General features: G+C 58.7%; 1 protein-coding gene across 2 annotated transcripts in view; it reads left to right on the top strand.

Annotated features, from left to right (window-relative positions):
• Positions 1-14,990, top strand: part of LOC120399467 (G protein-coupled receptor kinase 5-like) — a 60,611-nt gene extending 45,621 nt beyond the window's left edge. The window contains exons 5-17 of one of the 2 annotated variants that reach the window (XM_039527722.1): positions 6,891-6,968; positions 7,376-7,476; positions 7,608-7,700; positions 7,805-7,868; positions 8,552-8,692; positions 9,054-9,244; positions 9,856-9,893; positions 10,694-10,783; positions 11,010-11,218; positions 11,898-12,035; positions 12,286-12,423; positions 13,172-13,303; positions 13,876-14,990. In XM_039527722.1, coding sequence (XP_039383656.1) covers positions 6,891-6,968; positions 7,376-7,476; positions 7,608-7,700; positions 7,805-7,868; positions 8,552-8,692; positions 9,054-9,244; positions 9,856-9,893; positions 10,694-10,783; positions 11,010-11,218; positions 11,898-12,035; positions 12,286-12,423; positions 13,172-13,303; positions 13,876-13,995 — 1,533 coding nt within the window. In that variant the 3' untranslated portion in view covers positions 13,996-14,990. The remainder of the gene's footprint in view (positions 1-6,890; positions 6,969-7,375; positions 7,477-7,607; positions 7,701-7,804; positions 7,869-8,551; positions 8,693-9,053; positions 9,245-9,855; positions 9,894-10,693; positions 10,784-11,009; positions 11,219-11,897; positions 12,036-12,285; positions 12,424-13,171; positions 13,304-13,875) is intronic. The other variant, XM_039527721.1, reaches the window with a different exon arrangement.
• Positions 14,991-19,096: the final 4,106 nt, after the last annotated feature.

Genomic DNA, 19,096 nt, shown 5'->3' with positions numbered 1-19,096 from the left:
CACAGGCTGCCTGTACCTACTGGGACTCTTCCATGTCTCCAGATACAAACCCTTTTTGTCTCCAGCTAGTAAAATTCTGCAGGATGTTCCAGCTCCTCCTCCCACCACTGTCCTTCCCTTTAATCCCCTCCTTCTCTCCTGCCTCTCTTGTGGGCTGAAAGAGCCATTTTCTCCTGACCAGCATCACATGTATGTGCACTGCCTTCCACACCTAGAGTCTGTCCTGGCCCCTCATTCATTGTGATTCAAGGAGGTGATTTAGATTTTGTGACGTGAAGCATGTAACTTCTGATGTTTCAATGAAATTTCACATCCAAATTTCACCAGTAAAAATGGAGAGGAGAACATTTTTACTTAAGTCTTGGTGAAATTTGTCCCTGTTCTTGGCCCAGCTGTGATTTCAGTCACTAAAGCTCCAGATTGTTTGAGTCTGGACTGCTTTAGAAGCAGTCTCTCCTCTTTCACACCACGAGCAGTCCCTGCATTCCAACGCCAGCGGCTGACCATGTTTAAGCATCACTGTGTTCCAGGGTGATGGCCACATTATCAGACAGTTCTCTTGCATGCCTGGAGAGGAAAAATGTTCCTGCGCTATCACACTGGAGAACTAGGCCTTTTGATTAAGACACGAGCCTCTGCCCTGGTTCTAATGCATGTGGTTAGCTATAGACAGGGAAGGGCCCTCTGCTTGGGGAATCCATCTCCCACCCAGCTGATAGAATGGGCATCTTTTTGTCCTGTAGGGCACTGTAGGCAGCTCGTGTATTGCTTTATGCTGTTGTCTGAGCTGGCTGAGTGGGGAATGCTTGGCTCAGTTAGCAAGCAGAGTCCCTTTGAGGCTCATGTGGGGTCACTGAGTCTGGGCATGCTGTAGAAACTGAACTGGAGAAGCTACACAGACTCTGGCCCGCCCCATCCATTCTCTATGGATTGGAAAAGAGAGTCCCTGGGCTCCAATCCTGGCTCTGGAATCCCCGCCTGAACTTGAGAGCTCTGTCTTGGAAGGGCTGCGTCTGGATGCCCCTGGTCTCTGGCTCTCTGACCCTGGTCTAGCGGGTGTTGGTGGGTGGGCTACAGTTCTCTGGCATCGGGTGGGTTCTGAGTCCTGTGTGCTCTCTCCCAGCTGCTGTTTGGTGGAGTCATGAGGTCAGATTTGGTTTGGCACGGCCTGGAGGGAAGGCGATTTTGAGCACAGCATCATAGAGATGCCCCCCCTATGCTTCTGCACTTGGGAAAATTCTCTTCTGGCCACTTCTTGGGCCCTGCGTGCTGCCAGAGCAGTGTCTAGGGCCGGGTGGGGGCAGCCCCTCTCCATTGGCCTGAGTGTCTGTGCGTATGCTGGTCTCATTTCACTTGGAAATGTCCCTGCCTGGCCCTGGCAGCGATATGCAAAGGGTGTGTGGCTTCCTGGCTGGGATTACGGGCACCACAGCCCTTTGCGGTCTGCATGTCATTGTTCAGAGCGTGCTCAGGGCCCTCCAGGCATGTTGGAAATTACAGAGAAGCTAATGACCGTGGCAACTGCTAACAGCTCTAGAAAGCCTCCCCAATGTCCTGCTTGTCTGTAAGAAGCCTGCGAACAGGGGCTAACCTCTCTGAACAACAGTGAGATTTCTCTTCCTGGTGGGGCTCTGGGTCTGTGCTGCTGTTGCATACCTCCCAAGCCGTGCAGCCTGGCGTCACACTGGGGAGCTGTGTGGCTCTGCATGCTTGGAGTTCTGTCGTGAGCTCGGCGAGCGCGCTCAAAGCGCCGTCTCCATGCAGACGGTCCCAGAAAAGAAATCAGTTTCCAGTCTCTAGTAGTGTTTTTGATTGGGGGGGGGCGTTGTGCCGGGGAGCGACGCACACGCAGGCAGTTTCTGCCCTACAGCCCCTACCATCTAACCAGGTGACGAGGTGACACGGGGGGAGCACAAGGTGACACGGAGGTGGTTGCTCTCGGTGTCACGGGCAGCAGACCCAGCACAGCAGTTGCCTAGCCATTGTTGAGTGTGGTGTAGGCCTCACGGCGGAGGCGAGCTTTAAGGTGGGATTGGGCCAGCAGTGATGGCTCCAGAGAAGCCAGGTGAGAAAGGCACTGGTTAGGCTGCCTCCTGCTCACACTTACCTGCCTTGTGGTTTTTCTTTCCAGTGGTTCAAGAAAAAAAAATATATTTTTTGAGTCCTTGCTGGTGGGTTTCAAGTGACCCCAAGACAGTCGGGGGTGGCGTAAAGTCCCGCCTGGCTTATAAGGTCTCTGTCAGGTTAGAAGAAAATAACTCTGCCAATGCGTTGCGCCTAGTGAGTGGAGGAGATGGGTGGGCGGAAAAATTGCAACCCCAAAACCCAACCCAGCACGGAGGAGGTGGGGATGTGGAGCAGCACTGAGGGGGTTTTAATGCCTGGTGTGTGTCGTTTGCTTGCTCTACTGGTGGATTTACAGTTGTGGGGGCTGTCAAAACACACACGGTGCACTGGGGTAAACTCAAGTCTGTTTAAAAAACAGTTTAGTCAAACCTGGGAAAGTCCCAGTGTGCGCACACTAATACTAGCTTAAAACGGGGTATTTCAGTTTAGCTGGTACCTGGAAATTTACCACTTCAGGCTAAATTGTTAGAAACAAGATTTAAATTGACATTTTTGTCCACACATGGTTTGGCACCGGTTTCACTTGCTTTGCTTGAAATTGTTCTGTGAGGTAAACCTGAGCAGCTGTGTGTGTCGCCCAGGCCTGAGCTGGATTTCTGAGCCCCTCTTCCTGGCCCCAAGGCAGGGCTGGACTTTCCTGTAGCAGCAGTTGAGCTAGTGCAGTCGGGTTACTTGCTGAGGAAAGTTTAATGTGAGGCTATTCTCTAAAATGTGCTTGGGAGCCCTGATAAAATGGGTTCGGTCTAGCCGTGAAACGGCTCTTCTAGCTGTCCGTCCACACACTCCCCTCTTGGCCGTGACGGTCTGGCTGGAATACAGGCTCTGTAGCCCAGATTCTGCCCCCACTGGGCCTCTGCAACCCCATTGTCAAAGACCAGGCACCCCCCAGTTTGCAAACTGGTTCCACGGCAGTTGCTGTGGGCCTGACCTAGCCTGGCCTGCAGAGCCTCTGTTGCTGGTGGTGTTGAGTGGGATGGAAGGAGCCCAGCTTGCCTGTCAGATCCCAGGGGGCTGTGGGGATCAGGAAAGCATTTTCACTCCCAGCTCGCTGCTAGCACAGGTGGAGGGGTGAGGTTTCACCCGCCTTGGAAGGCATCAGGGATTGGGCACTACGGGATGCTCCACTGATCTAGTTTGGCATATTGCAAAGGGGGAAAGGCGTGCAATGTATAACGCTGCAGTGTGTATGAGGTTGTGCTGTGGAACTGCTGCAGGACAGGGCCTGGGTCTACCTGGTGCTGTGAGGCCCCGATCCCAGGGGCAGGCTTCTCTTTATTCTGAAGGAAAGATAAATTGCGGTGCTTGGGTCTCATCTGGCCCCCCTGCAGCGTGCTGCCATCCAGCTCCAATTGTGAGTGATCCCCACAGCCCCTGTGCACGGCTCTGCTCTTGTCATGTTGTGGCATTACTGAGGGCACGTGGGATCCACCCTGCAGCGCGGGCCCTGGGGACTTGCTGCGTGATTGCTAGCCGTCTCTGGGCACATCCTTGGGCTGGTGTCTCTTCACGGAGTGTGTTTTTCTTGGTGTGTTGGCTCTGAGGCTGCATGCCCTGGGGCCCTTGCAGGCTGTGCTGGCTTGTTGGTGCTGGGGTTTGTTGCAGGCTGCTCTCTTTACAAGGCTGGCTGCTGGCAGGAAGTATCAAAGGTGGGGAGGGAAATGGCCTGGGGCTACATGTGGCTTTGAGAGTTGCTGAACTTGCCTTGTGTCCATGGATGAATCGCTGATCTCGCAGGTTGTCCTCCCCAGTGAGGTGGGGTCTAGTGGATTAAAGCAGTGGGGGCTGGGAGTCAGGACTCCTGGGTTCTGTCCCTAGCTCTGGGAGGGGAGTGGGGTCTAGTGAGTTAGAGCGGAGAGAAGGAGGGCTGGATGCTGACCCCAGCTATAGGAGCAAAATTGGGGTCTAGTAGGTTAGAGCAGGGGGCGGGGAGTCCGGACTCCTGGGTTCTATTTCCTGCTCTGGGAGGAAATGTGGCCCAGTGGCTAGCGCAGGTGTGCAGCCACAGGGTTTTATTTCAAACTCTGCCACTCAATCACTGTGTGATCTTGGGTCCTGTCACTTAACCGATCAGTGCCTCAGTTCCCCATCTGTAAAGTGGGGCTATGGACAACACCCTGGGTCATGGGAACAGTGGGGGCTGTCCCTGCCACCTGCTCTCACTGTACCCTGTCTCGGCAAAGTGGACTGGTAACAGCTTGGTCCCTGGTCACTTTATGGCCCCATCCCATTCCCTAGCTTCTCGGGACCTCAGTGGTCCTGCCGGAGCTGCCCTGGAAGGAGAGCTTCCAGCCAGCGCTCTTGTTCAGGGCTGGCTCGGAGAGGCTTACGCAGCTCCTCATGGGACATTCCAGCCTGTTTGTTTCTCATGGCTGTCATCCAGTGGCCTTTTTATTAAGGAAAACACAGATGTCACTTGAGCCTTGAGAATGAGGGCGACCCGTGAGCCATCCCCGCTATGCCGGCCCTCCAGAGCCTATTTCCGTCCTTCCTGTTTAAGGCGGCCAAAGCCTGGGACGGTTTTGAGAGCACCTGCTCCGTTTATTCCCCTGATTGGCTCTCTTCCCAGCCCCCCTTTATTAGGGGACCGGGTGATTAGCCAGCGTCATACCTGACTCTGCTGCCCTATGGGAGAGGTGAGTTCTGAACGAACCCTTCGCCCGCTGCTCATCCCTGCCGCTGGGGGTCGTTCCTGTGTCCTCCGTCTCCTAGCGCCCGGCTGAGTTCCCAAAACACTGGCCGAGGGAGCGGCAGGTCAGATTTTAATAGCAGCAGAGTGTGGCTCTTGGAGGAAGGCAAAGCGCCGACAACCCAATGGGGAAGCGTGGGCAGGGAGGTGGAAATCGGGGAGGAATGCCGGGAGGGGCTTGCAGGGGCCCCGTGCCAACAGGAGCAAAGCGGGAAGGAGACGTCGGGATGGTTGTCCGGGCGCTTGGCCCAGGGTAGGTTTTTCCTGGTGTGGCTGGCTTTTGAATGAGGGTCTGGCCAAAAAGCCTGGCTGCTCCTGTGTCTGGGAGCTCGTCCCCTGCTCTCTGCCGGTTCAGGCCCTGCAGGCGTGTTAGTGTCGGTGTTAGCACCAGGGTGGGCCACCGAAAGAACAGGGGTCTCTCGGGTGGCGTTGGCAGAGTCCGTTGCTGCCTTACAGGCACTGGTGTTCGAGTCCAGGCAGGGTCTGTGCCCCCTTGCTTTGCAGCTGTTCTGGCCCAGGGGGAAGACGAGCAAAGCCAGCTCTCCTCTGTTGCTCCTCCTGGAGCTGTGTCCGGGAGGCCTAGCAGCGAGTGCTTAGCAGAGCCCTGGGGTCAGTGCAGCGTAGGTGAATCCCCCCGAGCAATGTGTCATGTTAGTTCTCCCCAAGGCAGTGTGCAGGTCCAGGCTGTTCCGGCCGGTGGCTCCCCCGCCTTCGCAGGCTGTTGCTCGTTGTTTGGTTATAAATGGCTCCCACTGTCCGCACAGCTGTTCCTTTTGTTTGGCTGGTGGGTGGGAACATTTGGCTATACACCCCCCACCCCATCACGCTGGCTTCCTGCCTGTCCAAGGAGCTGTACTGCAGGGAGGGGAGGGTTAGCCCAGTGCCGGTCACCCTGAGCATGGGGCAGAGTCCCACGGGCGTCGACACTGGCTGACAATAACGTCACGCAGGTAAATACAGTCAGGCCCTGTAGGGGTGCCCAGGTTGCCCGGGAACCATCCGGGGCACCAGCCATGATGCCAGGGGAAGCAAATAGGTGCTGATCCCGTGAGCTGCAGCCTCAGCCTCCGTGGTGCCCAGCACAGGGGCAGGGTCTGTACCTGGGGAGCGTGAGCACTGCACAGAGCCTGTCCCAAGACCGTGGCAGCAGGCCTGAGCTGGCAAGGGGTGTCGTGGCCACGCAGTGGGGAGAGCGTCTCAGCAGAGCTCCAGCACAAAGGGCAAGAAAGGACAGGCCAAACCTGCCAGCCCTGGGATAGCTGGGGCAGGGCAGCACCGGGCCTGGTGCTGAAATCCCTTTGCAGCCCGGTTCTGTAATGCTGCTGGCTGCTTCAGCTGCAGAGACCCTGCTTGGTGCCAGGGCCGCCCAGAGGATTCAGGGGGCCTGGGGCAAAGCAATTTCGGGGGCCCCTTCCATAAAGTTGCAATACTATAGAATACTATATTCCCGTGGGGGCCCCTGCGGGGCCTGGGGCGAATTGCCCCACTAGCCCCCCACTCTGGGCAGCCCTGCTTGGTGCAAGCTCCCCTGGGATCAAGGGCAGCATGTGGCCTACAGGGTGGAGAGAGGCGAGAGCTGGCACGTCTGTGCTGAGGGGGAGTCCCGGGCCATCCAGTCTGGTCTCCAAGGCCAGGTCCTGATGTAAGAGCTAGAGGGGGAAGCGTGGTGCCTCCGGGCACTCAGTGGCGTTTCCTCTGTCGGGAGGCTCCCCAGCAGTGCCAGGCAATGGGAGGCAGAGGTGTGGAACCAACACGGTGTCTGCCTTGGCGGCTCCCTCACCTCTTGGAGTTGGTGCGGTGGTGAAAAGGCAGAGTCCTGCCGTGCACAGAGCCCTGCTTTGCCCATTGCTGGGGGTGGGCACGTGGGGACTTGGGTCCGGCATCACCGCTCTGGGCTGTGCCTGTCTGGGTCTGGCGAACCCAGGGGTGCCAAGGGGCTGCCTGGGCTGGCAGAGGGATGCGCCTCTCATTGCCAAGGCTGGAGCAGTGCTGAAATGCCCCAGGCCTTGCAGAGCAATGACCACTGGAGCTGGAATCCAGCCCAGCTCAGTCTGACGCCCCTTTCTCCTCCGCCCAGATCGATTACGAGCTCTCCCCGGATGAGCGGCGCAAGGAGATGGGCGACGAGATCATCCGAAGGTTCTTTAAAAGCGAGGTGAGTCTGTGCCCGGTCCCCCGCATGCCCTCAGAGCATGAGCACAAGGGAAGGAGACAGGCAGAGGCTGGCCAGAGGGAAGTGTGTCTGCTGAGCTGCATGCTCGCTCTGTGAGGGGAGGGTGCCCCTTGCTGGCAGCATGGAGAAGATGCAGGTCTGTGTCCCTGCCGTAGAGCAGGGTTTCTTTCGGCTGCACTTTCTCTCACGCGGCTCTTGCTGGGCTAGACAAGGTACTAGGAGCCTAGTAAGGCCCTGGACTGCCTAGGGCTGGGCAAGGCAGCTTGGGATCTCCCAGGATTCCTACCCAAGAATCAATCAGGTAGACGGAAAATACCCAGGTGGGGAGCTGGCTGGGCTTGGGGGCGTCAGCCAGGACTCAGACTTGCCGTGCTCTCCTTTTGCCTCAGTCTTCAGACTACATGCCGGAAATCAGCCAGGCCCTCATGAACCAGTGCATGGAGAACCTGCAGAAAAGTGCCTGTAAAGACCTCTTCAGCAGCTGTCTGCAGTGAGTACTGGGCCTGGCCTTTAGCAGTGCTCTACGCATGATACAGCGTGGCCATGATCCGTGGGGCTGGAGAGGGGTCCCCCAGTGAGACAGCCAGGAGAGCAGAGCTAACGTCCCCTTCTCTCTCCCAGCCCTATGCACGAGTACCTGAGCGGCGCGCCCTTCGCCGACTATCGGGACAGCATGTATTTCGACCGGTTCCTGCAGTGGAAGTACTTGGAAAGGTGAGTGAGGACTGCCCGGCTGAGCCTGTCTCCGGGCTGCATTCAACTGAGCTGAGCTGGGGTCTCATGGGCCTTAAACACGCCTTGCGGCTTTGTCGTTTCAGGCAGTCGGTGACCAAGGACACCTTCCGGCAGTACCGGATCCTGGGCAAGGGGGGCTTTGGAGAGGTAGGGCTGTGCCGCCGGAGCGGGGCTCGGTGCTGGGCAAGGGCTGGTTTCCCTGGTGTGTGGCACAGGCTCTCTAGCCTCTGTGTAAAGTAATCCCCTTTGATGGCAGCACCAGCCCGGGCAATGCTGCCAGCTGGTGAGGCCCTGGTCTCCAAGCACTGCTAGCTCCAGGAGCACTGGACAGGGGCCTGTAGGCCAGGAATGAGGTGATTCAGGCTCTGAGAGGCCAGTATGTGAGTACAGCCCCGTGGTGAGGGATGAGCACAAGGGCATTGTCTGTCCCCACCCTCCATGGAGGAGCCTGGGGCTAGCCGATGGGGGCGTGCAGCTGGCCCCTGGGCTGGCTTTGTGTGGCAGGGGGGCTGGCTGAGTTGAGGCCAGACACAGTGGAGCTTTGTAAAGACAATTGGAGCAGATAAGTCAGTTTGCTGCCAGCCAGGAAACCCCACGATCCCCTGGGGGAAAACCCCTTGCCTCTCGCCCAGATGGGATCAGAAAGCTGGGTCATTGCCCGAGACTGTTCTCCTGATGGCTCTGGACAGAGATGTGGCTTTGGTCATGCCTGGAAGGATAATGCCAGGCCTTGGCCCAGGGGTCTCCTCCAGCTAGTCCAGTCCCATCTCCCAAGCACCAGGCGCCGCCCTTCCCAGCCACCTCACGCCGCGCTGTGTCTGTGCCTCCAGGTCTGTGCCTGCCAGGTACGAGCGACAGGCAAGATGTACGCCTGCAAGAAGCTGGAGAAGAAGCGGATCAAGAAGCGGAAAGGGGAGGCGATGGCCCTGAACGAGAAGCAGATCCTGGAGAAAGTCAACAGCAGGTTTGTGGTGAGTGTCACTCTCCTGAGTGCTGGGCTCCCAGCTCTGCCTGGTGCTGCTGCTTGCTCCCTCCTCTGGCTCTGGGACGGTTTGGGAGCCCTCTCTGGAGCTGGCCATTGGTGTTAGCGGGATGGAATCACCCCACTATTCCTCACGTGGGTTGGGACTGGCGGTGTTTGTAAAAGGGTGGCTGGGTTTGAAGTGAAGCAAGCAGAAGGGGGGGTGCCGGGGAACCAAGCTGGCATGCTGCCCTATGCCCTCCGGTCTGTACAACCCGATGCAGCCATGGTGACAGGCAGCTGTTTGAGGCCTGGCTGTGCCCAGGGTGCTGGCTCTGATGCTGCCTGGCGGGGGCGGGGCGCTCTCGCAGGTCAGTCTGGCCTACGCCTACGAGACGAAGGACGCGCTCTGCCTGGTGCTGACCATCATGAACGGGGGCGACCTCAAGTTCCACATCTACAACATGGGCAACCCCGGCTTCGAGGATGAACGTGTCATCTTCTACGCCGCCGAGATCTGCTGCGGGCTGCAGCACCTGCACCAGGAGGGCATTGTCTACAGGTGAGCAGGCCTGACTCGGGCCATCCATGGCTCCCCGCGAGAGCTGCGCAGCGGCGGTGCCCGCCTCCAGGCGGCAGACTGGCAGTGCCCGGGCTGTGGGGTCGGGACCATGCCCTGTCCCGCTACTGAGCACTTGCTCACCCAGGGAGGAGATGGTCCCTGAGTGAGTCCCTCCCTCTCTCCGCATGCCAGGGGCTGGGCAGGATCGCTCCCTGCAGGGCCCCTGCTGATCGGCCAGGCACTTGGGGAGTTCTGTGTGCCGGCCCCGGGCCTCTCCCCTTCCCTGTGCTGCTTTGTGCCTGTCCTTTCAGGCTCTGCACGCTGCTGGCCATGGCTTTCCCCAGGCCTCGGGGCTGTGCTCCTGGCACAAGATGCTGGGCCATGCCCTCCCTCTTCACTGACTAGGATCTAGCCCATCCTCACGGCCTGGGCCGTGAGCCCCAGCTCCCACACCACGCTGACCAGCAGTGTCTGAGTGGCTCACTGGGTCCCCCAGCCCTCCCCCAGCTGGCATGCGCTGCACAGCCCAACCAGGGAGCATGTGTGGACGTACCCGAGCCTGGGCTGTCCCAGTTGTCTTGTTCTGAGCTGGGCCTGTCTCTCCTCCCCAGGGATCTGAAGCCAGAGAACATCCTGCTGGATGATGACGGTGAGTGGGGAACACCCAGGGGGAGCTGCCGGTCTCTACACGGCCCCTTCCCAGGCTGGTGGGAGTGGGAGCCCAGCTGGCCCCTCCTGGCTGCTGCTTGGCTCTGACTCTCTTTACTGCGTTGGCTTGCACTGCATATTCCACCCAGGCTGGCCCCAGCCCTGAGCTGCCTCCCAGGGTAGGGGCCGGGCTTCCTCCTGCCCCGGCTGGTACGGCTCACCCCACGAGCTGGGCTCAGCAGAGCACCAGCTGGAGGGGGCGCCCAAGACAGAGCAGCCTGGGAATCCACGTCCGTGTCAGGGTGAAGGGGGCAGACTCTTGCTGTGGTGGGGACGGCTTCAGGCTCTAGGCATCAGGCCTGAGATGCCCCCCTGAGAACAGTGTCTGGGACCACATGAGTGGGGGACAGTGCCTCCCAGGTGAGACTAAAAGTGGAGGCTCTGTCTGCGCCACACTAGGGGCTGCTAGTTGGAATTCCCCACCCAGCCCCAGGCTGCTGCTCTTACCCCAGAGGTGGCTGCATTTCATTGTTGCTGGGGGTGGAGGTGGTGCCATGGTCTGGGATGGGAGGGGACGATCTGCCCCCTTTGCCTTGCACCTGAGGTCAGTGGCTCCCTCTGTTCCCCTCTGGGATGATTTTCCCTAAACCCATCTCCTTAGAATAGCCCACGCAGCTGCCTCAGTCCCGAAGGGCTGCCTGCTGAAGGGAGGCGGCAGGCCCGTGGAGCTGGGAACCCCAGATGGAGTGGCGGTGGTGGGCAGTCCCACCGCTGAGCCTTCTGATTTCCCTCCCGCGGCAGGACACATCCGGATCTCGGACCTGGGGCTGGCCATTAAGATTCCGGAGGGCGAGATGATCCGTGGCCGCGTCGGGACCGTCGGCTACATGGGTAGGTGTCGGGGCTGCCATTGCCAGGGGCAGGGGGGCGGCTGGAACCCAGAGCACTGGGCCAGGTGCTGGTGTCAAGGGGAAAGCTGCTAGGCAGAACGGCTGTGCTCTGTGGCAGGGCCCTTCTCCCACCTGTGGGCAGCCTGGCCTCGGGGCCTGGCTGGGAGCTGGTGAGTGATGCCGAATGGGGTTTGTTTGAGGGCTGCCCCCTGCTCTCGCCCCGCCAGCTCCGGAGGTGATTAACAACGAGCGCTACACCTTCAGCCCAGACTGGTGGGGGCTGGGCTGCCTGATCTACGAGATGATCGAGGGGCAGTCGCCGTTCCGCGCCCGCAAGGAGAGGGTGAAGCGGGAGGAGGTGGAGAAGCGGGTGCAGGAGGAGCAGGAGCTGTATTCCGACAAGTTCACCGAGGGCACCAAGGCCATCTGCAAGATGGTGAGTTGGCAGCTGGAGCCGCCATGCCCTGTGCCCATCCCTTAAGGCCTGTCTGTCCACAGCGGGGGCCGGCGCCCTGCAGCAGGGGTGCCCAGGCCTGCTCCGCTGGGGGCCCTGCTGGCAGGGCCAGGTTTGTGGGTATGTGATTCCTCCCTGACCTCACAGGCCCACAGTCTAGAGCCTGCTGCTGCTCTCAGCTGCAGACACTACCCAGCTTCCAGCTCTGGGGAATAGGGGAAGCCTTGAGAGGAAATCCCACGGCTCTGCTGACCCACCCCCCGGGATAAACTGCGTTGGGTCGAATTCTTCCCTCGACCGGGAGGTGGGTTAGTACAGCTGTGGGAGGACGTTGCTGCTGCGTTCGACGCGTGGCCACAGCCCCAGCCCCTCTGTGAATGAAGGGTGATGAGTCTCTTGTCAGTGCAGAGTGAGCTCACCAGGCAGGGACCATCTCACGGGAGACAGCGCCTGGCACGATGGGGCTCTGGGCTCATTGAGGTCTGGGGGTGCCACTGTCCTCCCCAGCTCCCTGCCAGGCCGGGTGCCATCCCCAGTGCTCTCCTGTGCACCCAGCTGTGGGGGCAGTACCTGCCCGCTCTTTCTAGCCCGCTGCGCTGCGTTCAGTCCGTGTCACCCCCCCCCCCATGTGACCACTGGGCCTTGGTCCCTGTGTCCCCAGCTCCTGACCAAGGACCCGAAGCAGCGACTGGGCTGCGGGGAGGACGGGGCCGCCCAGGTGAAGCAGCATCCATTCTTCAGGGCCATCAACTTCAAGCGCCTGGAGGCCGGGGTCATAAAGCCGTCGTTTGTGCCAGATGTAAGAGCCTGGGGGGGCAGGGTGGGGGCGGAAGGGCAGGCAACATGGCACAGGCCAAGCACCAGCGAGGAGGACCACAAGTCAGTGCTGGGTCAGTGGTGAGAGGCTGATCCTCCAGTGGGTGCACATTGAGTCTGAGGGGGCTGCCTCCCCAGCCCAGGGTCCACTAGCACCAGGGGAGCGGGCCTTGGAGCATGCTGGGGGCGGTCAGTCCCCTGCCCCTCGCTGAGCCTCTCTGTGGGCCCTGCAGCCTCGGGCCGTGTACTGCAAGGACGTGCTGGACATCGAGCAGTTCTCCACCGTCAAGGGCGTCAACCTGGACCAAACGGACAGTGATTTCTATGCCAAATTCGCCACGGGCAGCGTCTCCATCCCCTGGCAGAATGAGGTAAGAGGGGGGACGGGGACTCTGCAGCCATAACGGCCAAACTCCTCCCTCACCCCACTGTGTGTCCCCGCAGACAGTGCCCCCCATGCCTCTCTCTGACACAGCAGCTGGCAAGGAGGGAGGCTGAGTCCATGTCGCTGGTCGGGGGGCTCTGGCCTGTCTGCTTTCCCCAGAGGAAGACTGATGCCCTGATGACTGAGCCCTCTGCCTTAGTACCTGGGCTGTGGGGCATGCCAGGGTGTGCAAACTCCTCTCGGGCAGGACGGGTGGTGGGCTTCCCTCTTGGGCAGCTGGGCCCCATGGCAGGGTCTGGGAGGACCTCTGCCCCATCCCACCAGAAATCATGCTGGGGCAGAGCCTGGGGCAGCTGGGATCCAGGCCTCTGCCCTGCAGCTGCAAGCCCCAAGGAGGGTGCATGGGAATGGAGCCCAGGGTGACCCAGCAGGAGGGAGTTGCCCCAGGAGGAGGGGCAGAAGCCCCATGGCTTAAACTGAGGAATACAAAGAAGAGCCCGATCCTGCCGTAGCCCCAGGGCATGGGGCTGTCCCGCCTCTTGCTTGCTCCCAGGGATGGTAGTGCCAGTGTGCTGGCACCCCAATGCATCCGGCCTGGCCTGCTCCCAGAGACACAGAGAGAGTGCCCTCCCCAGGGAGCCTGCCTCTGATCGCCTGGGAGACAGTCCCATCTCTGGGCTCCCTGTGGCCCCGGGTGCCTCCCGCTGAGCTTTCCCCTGTGCGCCTCTCCCCAGATGATAGAGACGGAGTGCTTTAAAGATCTGAATGTGTTTGGACCAAATGGGATGCGCTCCCCGGATCTGGACTGGAAGCAGCTCCCCGAGCCGCCCAAGCGCAGCCTGCTTCAGCGGCTCTTCCGGCGGCACGTAAGGCCTGTTGTCTGTCCTGCCCACGCTCCCTGAGGTGTTTGCCCCGGTCTGGGACCCTGGCCATGCTGGGGTTCCCTCCCACCCCACATGCACTTCAGCAGGCGCTAGAGACCGCCCAGTTCCACGCCTGCCTTCAGCCAGCACTTGCAGCCAAGGCTGGCTCGCTCTGACCTGCTCCGGCCCAGGGGAAGCAAACGCCCCCTCAGACCAGCCTGAAGTCAGCTGGTCAGGCTCTGGCAGAAGGTATCTCATGGCTAAGACTGGCCCGGTAACACCCCCATCGGCTGTGTGGTCGCCTTTGGCCCATGCCGGCCCTGCCTGGTTTCTGCGCTGTTAGTTTGAAGGGCTCGGGCACGTGGCCAGCCCTGAGACCTCGCTCCCTGGATAGGTCTCTCTGCCCTGATGTGTGCTGCTGAGCTGCTGCCCTTGCAGATGTCCTGGTGTCTCTCCAGTAGCCCTTCCCCTGTCCCTTGCCTTCCTGGCCAGGTCTATAGTGGAGGAGCCCGCGGCTTGCAGGCAGGAGTGGCTGAGCCCGTCTGATGCGCTGTCCCCATCTGTCTCCCCCACAGCCGGCTGACTACACCATCAGCACCAACACACACTCCAACCTCACAGCGGGCGTGAACTCGCATCCTCCCACGGCCAACTCCGTCTGCCAAGGCCGGGCCATGGCACAGGCGCCTTCCTGACCCTCCCTTCTACCATGGAGACCCTGCTCCGTTAGAGCCAGCACGGGCAGGCCCGGAGCTTGCCCGTGGAGCTACCCTCCTTGCCTTCTCAGGGTTACCGTGGATGTGAAGCTGAGGCTGTTGGAGCCAGAGCTGGGGTGAGGGTGCTTTCCATCACCCTGCCCTGCTGGGCTGAGTCACTCATGGAGACCAGGTGGGAAGATGCAGCCCCCCCGCAGGACCGCGTGCCAGATACTCTCGCTGCACCTCATCCCATCCGCTTGCCTCTGGGTACCGCCACCAGAGCTGGCTCAGTCCTGCTCCCGGAGGCGCATCGCTCTGGCACAGCCACATGCTAGACACAGACTGCGCAAGGGAGCCTGTGTGTGTGTGTGTGTGTGTGTGTGTGTGTGTGTGCGAGGGTGGAGTCGGCGTTCATTGGCACCAATAGCTTCCTTGCCGTGCTCACTGGGGTGGCCTCCCACTCTGCCGCCGTGGTTCCTGCTGCGAACCCTGCCCTGGGAGGTACTGTCGGCATTGTGCCCACCCTGCATCTGTCAGGAGAAGGGTGCTCCCTGCTGGTGTCACCCCACTGTCTGCGGGGTTTGGGAGAGAGGAGGGGTGGGGCTCACAGCCCGAGTGGGAGCCCCTAGCTGCTCAGGCTGAACAGGGGCCAGCCATAGCCAGCTGGCTGCAGAGACCAGGGGGCAGGTGTGCAGTGTGTCTTGTAGCTGCTTGGCCCCTTTCAGTCCAGGCAGGATCTTTCCTGTTCTAGCACCGCCCCTGCCTCCCACCAGCACCGATAGAGGGGCTCAGCCAGCCGTGTCCTGCCAGCGCAGGGGAATCCGGAGTTATGGTTTGCTAAAGAAGGGCAAAAATGTCTGAACTGAAGGTGGAGCTCGTGTGACTGAACTCTCCACCTTGCTGCTCCCCTCTGGCGGGGCTGCGGGTCAGGACTGAGGGGCACCAGTAGAGCTCTGGGCTGGGGGCTCCCAGGGCTGGGATGGGGGTGTGTGGGTTAGGATTGAGGGGCACCAGTGAAGCTCTGAGCTGGGGGGGTCCCAGGGCTGGGATGAGGGGGGGCTGTGGGTCAGGATTGAAGGGCACCAGCAGGGTTGGGGGAGCCCAGGCCAGGGGAGCATGGAGACTCTGTTTGAGTGGGGTAGGACCCAGGGGTCCTTTAATTTGGGGTCACGAAGGCCATCAGTCAGTTGCACCCACGTCTCCTTGTTGGAGAGAATTGGTGAAGGGAGCAATGACCAAACTCGGGCTCTGAGCAGGGGAGTGAAGAGATTTCCAAGGAACCACCCCCAAGCTGAGCTGCTGAATGCGCACACAGTATTCGCTCAGACTTCGGCGTGACTCCGATGTCTTATACAGCCCTGGGTGCCTCTTTGCTCTCCTGCTGAGGCCAGAGTAAAGACCCTCTGTCTTCGCCCAGTGGCTGGTGTCCCGACCCCCTAGGGCTGGGTAGGGAAGGAAGCTCCTAGCTCTGCCTGGTGCTAGCGATGTCATGAGCTGCGGTAGGGGAAACACCTTTCAATTCCTCTTTATGTGAAACAATTCCTTCCTCTCACCCCCCAGGTCAGTAGTTGCCAAAGGGGCTCCTCTCTCGAGACTGGCCCTTGAGGCTGTGTTGTCCCAGGAGCCGAGGCTGGCAATAAGACTCCTGAGCCATGCCAGATCTGCCAGGCTGAGAGCAGCAGACTCGCTGCGCTTTGTGGCTTTGCCCCGATTCCAAGTCCAATGCACAAACCTCCTTCTGTTCTCCAGCCTCACCGCTCCTCGGGGAGCTCGATGGCGGGAGTGGGCCATGGGGTCCAGCGGGGCACGTAGCCGGCTCTTCCAGCCCCAGCCGCTGGCTCTCGAGGGAGCTGCGCGTTCTGCCCAGCCACTTGGCTCATCGGAATCCAAACAAGATGCTCCATGGGGACAATCTGCCCCAGGGGACTCGTGTCCCAAGAGAGGGGCTCTCTGATGGGAGAACCAAGGTTAAAGGCAGGCTGTGCTGTGCAGTCCCACTCGAGCTCTCCCTCTCTTCATGCCTAGAGCAGCAGGTAAAGCTGGCCCCTGCCATGGTCCTCTAGGACTGACCAGAGCGAACCTTGTGAGCGGTGCCCCAAAGATTAGCCATTTCTGTCCGACTGACACCCGCCCCCTGTGGTAAGAAAGGATATTACAGCCTTATGCCCCTCCCCTCTCTCAGCTGGAGTGTGAGCCATGCCTGTGGTGACCTCAGCAGGTCCCGCATTCGAATTACTTCCAGCGTGAGCATGTCTCCTCTGGGGAGTGGGAATCTCTGGGATCGCAGTGGGGTGATGGGGTTCCAGGCCTGGCTGGACTCCTGATTGCTTGGTGGTTGTGCGGGAGGAATCTTCACCTCCCCAGTCCGGTTTGCGCTGGTGGAACTGGGAGCTGAGTTCCTGCTGGTGGCAGCTGCAGTGCAGGCTGGGCTGGGGCCCATCTCTCACCCGGCTTTGAGCCTGGCCCGCACGATAGCTCTTGCCAGCGGGGCTGCGGCACTGATGACTGGTGGGTCCCATCTTTGCCAGTGCAGACAGGGCTGTCAGTGCTCTGGGGGTCATGCTGGGTTGTAAAGTAAGGAAAAGCCAGTTCTGGTGAAATGTCGGGTGATGGCGCATGGGGGAGGCTGCTCCCCAGGAGCATTGCTGGAGCTGAGCAGTTGGGGTCTGGATTGGTCTCTGGAAGTGTCTGTGTCCCAGCCATTGGCTTGGCTGGACTGGCATGGACCTCGCTTTGCCCTGGTCTTGGCAACCTGCTTGGCTAGAAGCGCAAACAGGTCAGGGGAAAAACAGTGCAATGTTGCAGGAGATTTAGATGCATCAGTGGAAGATGTGTCTAAATCCTCTTGACAGCCTCAACCCAAATTAAAAAAAACACTGATCCTGCTGCACTCATGTTACCAACAGTAACTGAAACAGAAAGTGGTTGCAGAAAGTTGTGTTCTTGTTCCCTTCATGCATTTTGCTCAGCGTGGAGGGAGAAATTAGGCAGGTTGGTGTCAGTGGGTTTCACTTCCTAGTTCTCCAGAACCAGCCCAGGGTTGCAGAGAGTGAGTTGCAAACACTGCAGGAGGAGGTGTAAAACCAGACTAGGTGGTGGTCATTGACACTTTCAGGTTGATCCAATTGTTAAATTCTGTGAAACACTTCATTTAGGAAAAAGTAGCTCTTGGGCCTAGATGACAAGACTGTCCCGCTGAAAAATACAAACTGATGGCTTGGATGTAAATGAACCGGAAAAGATTGTTTCAGATGCCGCGTCTCTTATCCCTGGAGCCTCAGCAGAGATCCTGAAATAATCTCTGCTTGGTTTTTGAAGAACTTACGATTCTATGTGGGGGGCTGGGCAGAGAAAGTTTCTTGAACATGATTGTATCCTGCTCCATCTCATCGGAGAGGAAAATGTCTTCTGATACCATTGAAAACGGGGGGGGGGGGGGGTGAGAGAGAAAATGGGTGTGTTTGCTAAGCAGACTGAGAACTGCCTTTTGCTGAAAGATGCTTTGTGACCCACTGACCTTGTCCAGAAAGAGACTGTGCGCCAGATGGACAGTGTCTGTTTCTATGCAAGGATAGGGTGCTGTCTCATGCCAGTTTCTCCAGCGGGATGCCCTGGGGATTCCAAACAAGACTGAGTTTCCCCCTTGCAAAAAGACCTGCATTTTTGTATTTTCCTTTCTCTCAGCATCCATGGGCTTTGGACTGGTTTTTTACACTGTAAATTCCTGGTTCCGAGTATTCGGTTTGGTTTTTGTACATTTGTAAACATGTGTAAATACTTATATGGTGAGTGCCTGGATGTACATTTTAAAGCTAAAAGCAGCAAAGCAAGCCATGTGGTGACTTGTACACATCTATGTTTCAGGGATATTTTTATGGGGAATTTAAAACAAAACAAACCCAACCTCTCAGAGGAAGAAGTGGATGGCACTTTACCCCAGTTGAGGAGAAGCCCTCTTACTCTGCTCTATTTTTGTAGTAAGCTTTTACAACTTTCTAATTTGTAATTTAATTACAGGACTATATTTTAGGTTGGTTTTCTTTTTTTTTTCCTCTTCCATTTTGTAAAGCACTGAAATTACATGCATGGTCATTTTTTATTTTTTGGAGTGTGCCCTTGTAACTTCTGGATATACAGGTATTTTTGGTTTTCCTGCCCCCCACCAGTAACAATATACACACCTTCCCCTAGAAACGTGAGCGCTGTGTGTGCATGTGATACTTTCCGTTTCACTGATCAGCCACGCGAGGTTGTCAGAGCCATTCAGTAAGGAGTGCAAAGACAGGGCCGGGTCCTGCAACCAGATCCATGCAGCTGGACTCTTTGGGCCCATGTGAGTGTGCTGGGGCCAGCCCAGGCAGGTACAATTGCAGGATTGAGGCTATAACCTGCAGCAGCTGCACCGGTCCGGCTGGCTGTCCTGTGCTGCTCCATGGAAGGGAGACTGCAGGCTTCCAACCTAGTGCTGAGCTAACCAACACATAAGAATCTTCTGAATAATGAGAGAGCTCCTTCCGAGGGATGTTTTCCTGCAGTGATAACACTCCTTAATGGCTCCCAAAGCATTTAACAGAGGTATGTGCCATCATCTAGCTCACAGATGTGGGGAAACTGAGGCACAGAGTGGGAATGTTCCTTAAGGTGTCTTGGGGACACAGTGACCAAATCCACTGCTGTGCTCTAAGCACCAGCCCATGCTGCCGCTCTAGAAGCAGAAACTGTTGGTTCTCTGCCAGGCCCTGTGTGCCCTAGAAACCCCTCACTCCCCACCAAATAAGATCATTCCCATAAGCCCTGAGCCTCTTCATCCTCCCTGCGGTTCCTGAGTGCATCCCCTGTAGCCCATTAGAGGTAAAAGGGTCTTTGAAATAACCCTCCCGGCTTTATGCTTTGTTTTTTCAATGAATTATCACAGACCCCTGAGCTGCAGGGAGCTCTCTTGGCCACTGGGTGGCCCAAGGGGGAAGCAGTGCAGGGCTGTGTGCTCAGGGTCAGATTTTCAGCTCAGCACCCAACGTGGGGGGTGCACGCCGCAAGCTGGGATCTCCTCAGAGTCTGGCCCGAGGCCTTGGGAGAGCAGGGGAGGACCCTGGTAGGG

The sequence above is a fragment of the Mauremys reevesii genome, linkage group 2 (genome assembly GCF_016161935.1).
Source record: "Mauremys reevesii isolate NIE-2019 linkage group 2, ASM1616193v1, whole genome shotgun sequence".
NCBI classification, from domain to species: Eukaryota; Metazoa; Chordata; order Testudines; family Geoemydidae; genus Mauremys; species Mauremys reevesii.
Note: the sequence above shows the minus strand (reverse complement) of the source record. Positions and strands in the feature narration are given on the sequence as shown.